Below are 2,475 nucleotides of genomic sequence, written 5' to 3'. Positions count from 1 at the left end.
TTCAGGTGTTTTCAGGAACTCTCGGAGGACAAATGCGCACTTCCAAAAAAAGTCAGCATTTGCATTTTTATAGGTGCAATTTTATGTCTCCAACAACTGCTGCCTGCAGCAACATCTCACTACAAATACGCTCAGATTCCCTCTGCTACTTATAACAAGCTCTCAGTTCATTCTCCTGCCATTAGGAAGCTCCTGAAAAAAGAGCTGACTCCAAAGCAGGGCTTAGTTTTAGTCTCTGGTCATTAGTCAAGTCAGAGCTGTCCAGTGACTTCATCAACATGATTCTGTTTATTTGATTAGCTCTTATCATTCCCTCATTAGTCACACGAGGTCAAGACACAACTAATTTCCTTTAGCGCTACCTTACCATGAGGCTCTTCATCTATTCCATCATCTTCCCACTGCTCTTCGCTTGCCAGGAGAGGATTCTGAGCTTCACACAAAGCTCTCATTGGGAAAAAGTGTCCATCGCCCTGGCTGTACGGAACAAGGCAGGGAAAGACAACACTGTAAAAAGCAGCAAGTGACTCTAAAAGCGACACATTTTATCTGCAAACAAAGTTTTCTGTATTTCCAAAGTTCACTAAAAATTATTTTCAAGTTTTGAAAAAATACAGTGTTTAATTTTGCCAGCAGCTCAGATAATCAAGTTTTACTAGTGAGTAGTTTGGGTTCTCAATTCCTTCAAGCCCTCTGGAGACTAAAAGTTCAAACCTATAGCCTGGAGTCAGGTAATTTGTAGCAGAACTTAAATGTGCCTGACTTGCTCAAGTCATTTGGATACAGAATAAGGAAAAAAAAAAACCACTCTGCAAAGATCTAAAGATCTAAAAACTGTTTTCACCTGACTACAGCCCGAATAGAAATACATTTTAAATAATACATTTTAAATACATTTAAAATAATGCACAAGGGCAGTCAGAAACCACACGACGACAGATGTAACATGTGAGGCTGCAGCTGATGTTCAGAAGTCAGTCCCTCAGTTACTTCTACAACCTTGTAGCACCGACTCAATTCTTACTTACCTGGAGGCAATAGGCAGTAACCAGAGCTTTTTTTCTTCCCCAAACACTTGCTGAAGGTTCTTTACAAAGCCAAGATTGAATCCATTTTTATCTGGGCCATTCTGAAACACTGGAGCTGAGAAAGCCTCTACACACAAATGCAATTTCAGTGGGGGAAAAAAAAAAAATGAAAGACTCTGAAAGAGGATTGTGCGTGTTGTAACCATCTAAAGGCAACACGATTTAACAGATTCTGAACTAGCGTTACAAAGATACAGAGAGTTTGAAAATAATAATCTTTTCATTCTGCAAGCCTGTAAAAACTTTTAAACTAAAGGTAGAAATTTGGTCTTGCAACTGAACCGAATCGATCCAAACTGCAAATGGTTCGTTTAACCTGGAGAACAGGGTTAAAAGATCTTTGCATGAGTCTTTTTGAAATTCAGTGGGTGGAAATTTCTAAGCAAAAAAAGGGCAGAATTAAGTAGGCTGGCCTTCAACGCGTATTTCAGAAGTTAATGATGTAAACAACAAGCATCAGGAACAAACATATGCAAACATATGCAACCCTCAGTTATGTCGAGACAAAGTTAAGAAAAGAGAGGGGAGGAGAACCGAAGGGGCACCAGAAACAATTTTATCTGCATTCTAAGCTGCTAGAGAGGTCTTGTTCTGGGATAGCTAAGCTTCAGTGCTCCGTGAAATGAGTTTTAGATTTAGTAACTGTACAGAATCTGAGCATTTGCTCAAAGTCTTGCAGTGTGTGTTTTGGTATAAAAGTTCACCCCAAAAGCTGAGAAAATTTAACATAGTTAATGTGAAAACAAGACAAAGAAATCACTTGACAAAATCAGACTGGATTAGATTTTCATTTCCTTGGGTTTACACTCACAACTTCTTTGCCTTTGTCCATGAAGATGGACACTGTCTCTCCCAACCTCACAAAGCCGTTTTCGGATGCTCTCTAGAATATGGGCATAAAGAACCATTATTCCTTAAAGGCTACACTCATTTCTCAGCAAATGTAGTTAAACATTTGCATAACATTTTTATAATTGGACTTTTACACTCCAAGGCTCTCGTTTCCCTAACAAAGCTTTTCTCCCACCAGCTAATAAATGCAGCTCGTTCAAAATGACAAATTTCTGCAGAATTGTGCCAAGTTCTTCTATCCTCCCCTCACAAGCCAGCGTGAATATGTAGAAGTAGAACATAAAAGCCTGTTTAATTTCTTTCTTAATTCTCACGGCACTTTTGGAGTCTCTTACTTAAAGAAGTAAGACATAAGGGCCTTACCTAAAGTAGATCTGTTTCTACTAACGAGCCAACAATGGTAGCCAAAGAGAAACATCAGGCTTACGAAGAACATGACCGCCACGAAGAGAAGGAAAAGGACATGAAATTTGGATCGTCCGTTAGTCAGTTCACCCTGGAAAAAAAAGCAACACAGAACAAGTGATAGGAACAA

General features: G+C 39.2%; 1 protein-coding gene across 1 annotated transcript in view; it reads right to left on the bottom strand.

Moving 5' to 3' along the window:
- The window catches only part of LOC104271476 (palmitoyltransferase ZDHHC15-like), a gene marked incomplete at its 5' end in the record, with an annotated part of 4,364 nt that extends 1,920 nt beyond the window's left edge, over positions 1-2,444 (bottom strand). The window contains 3 exons of the mRNA XM_009866157.1: positions 368-477; positions 1,029-1,155; positions 2,304-2,444. Coding sequence (XP_009864459.1) covers positions 368-477; positions 1,029-1,155; positions 2,304-2,444 — 378 coding nt within the window. The remainder of the gene's footprint in view (positions 1-367; positions 478-1,028; positions 1,156-2,303) is intronic.
- Between the last annotated feature and the right edge of the window lie 31 nt (positions 2,445-2,475).

Source organism: Apaloderma vittatum, unplaced genomic scaffold, assembly GCF_000703405.1.
Source record: "Apaloderma vittatum isolate BGI_N311 unplaced genomic scaffold, ASM70340v1 scaffold4623, whole genome shotgun sequence".
NCBI lineage: Eukaryota > Metazoa > Chordata > Aves > Trogoniformes > Trogonidae > Apaloderma > Apaloderma vittatum.
This window is presented reverse-complemented; position numbering and strand designations above follow the sequence as displayed.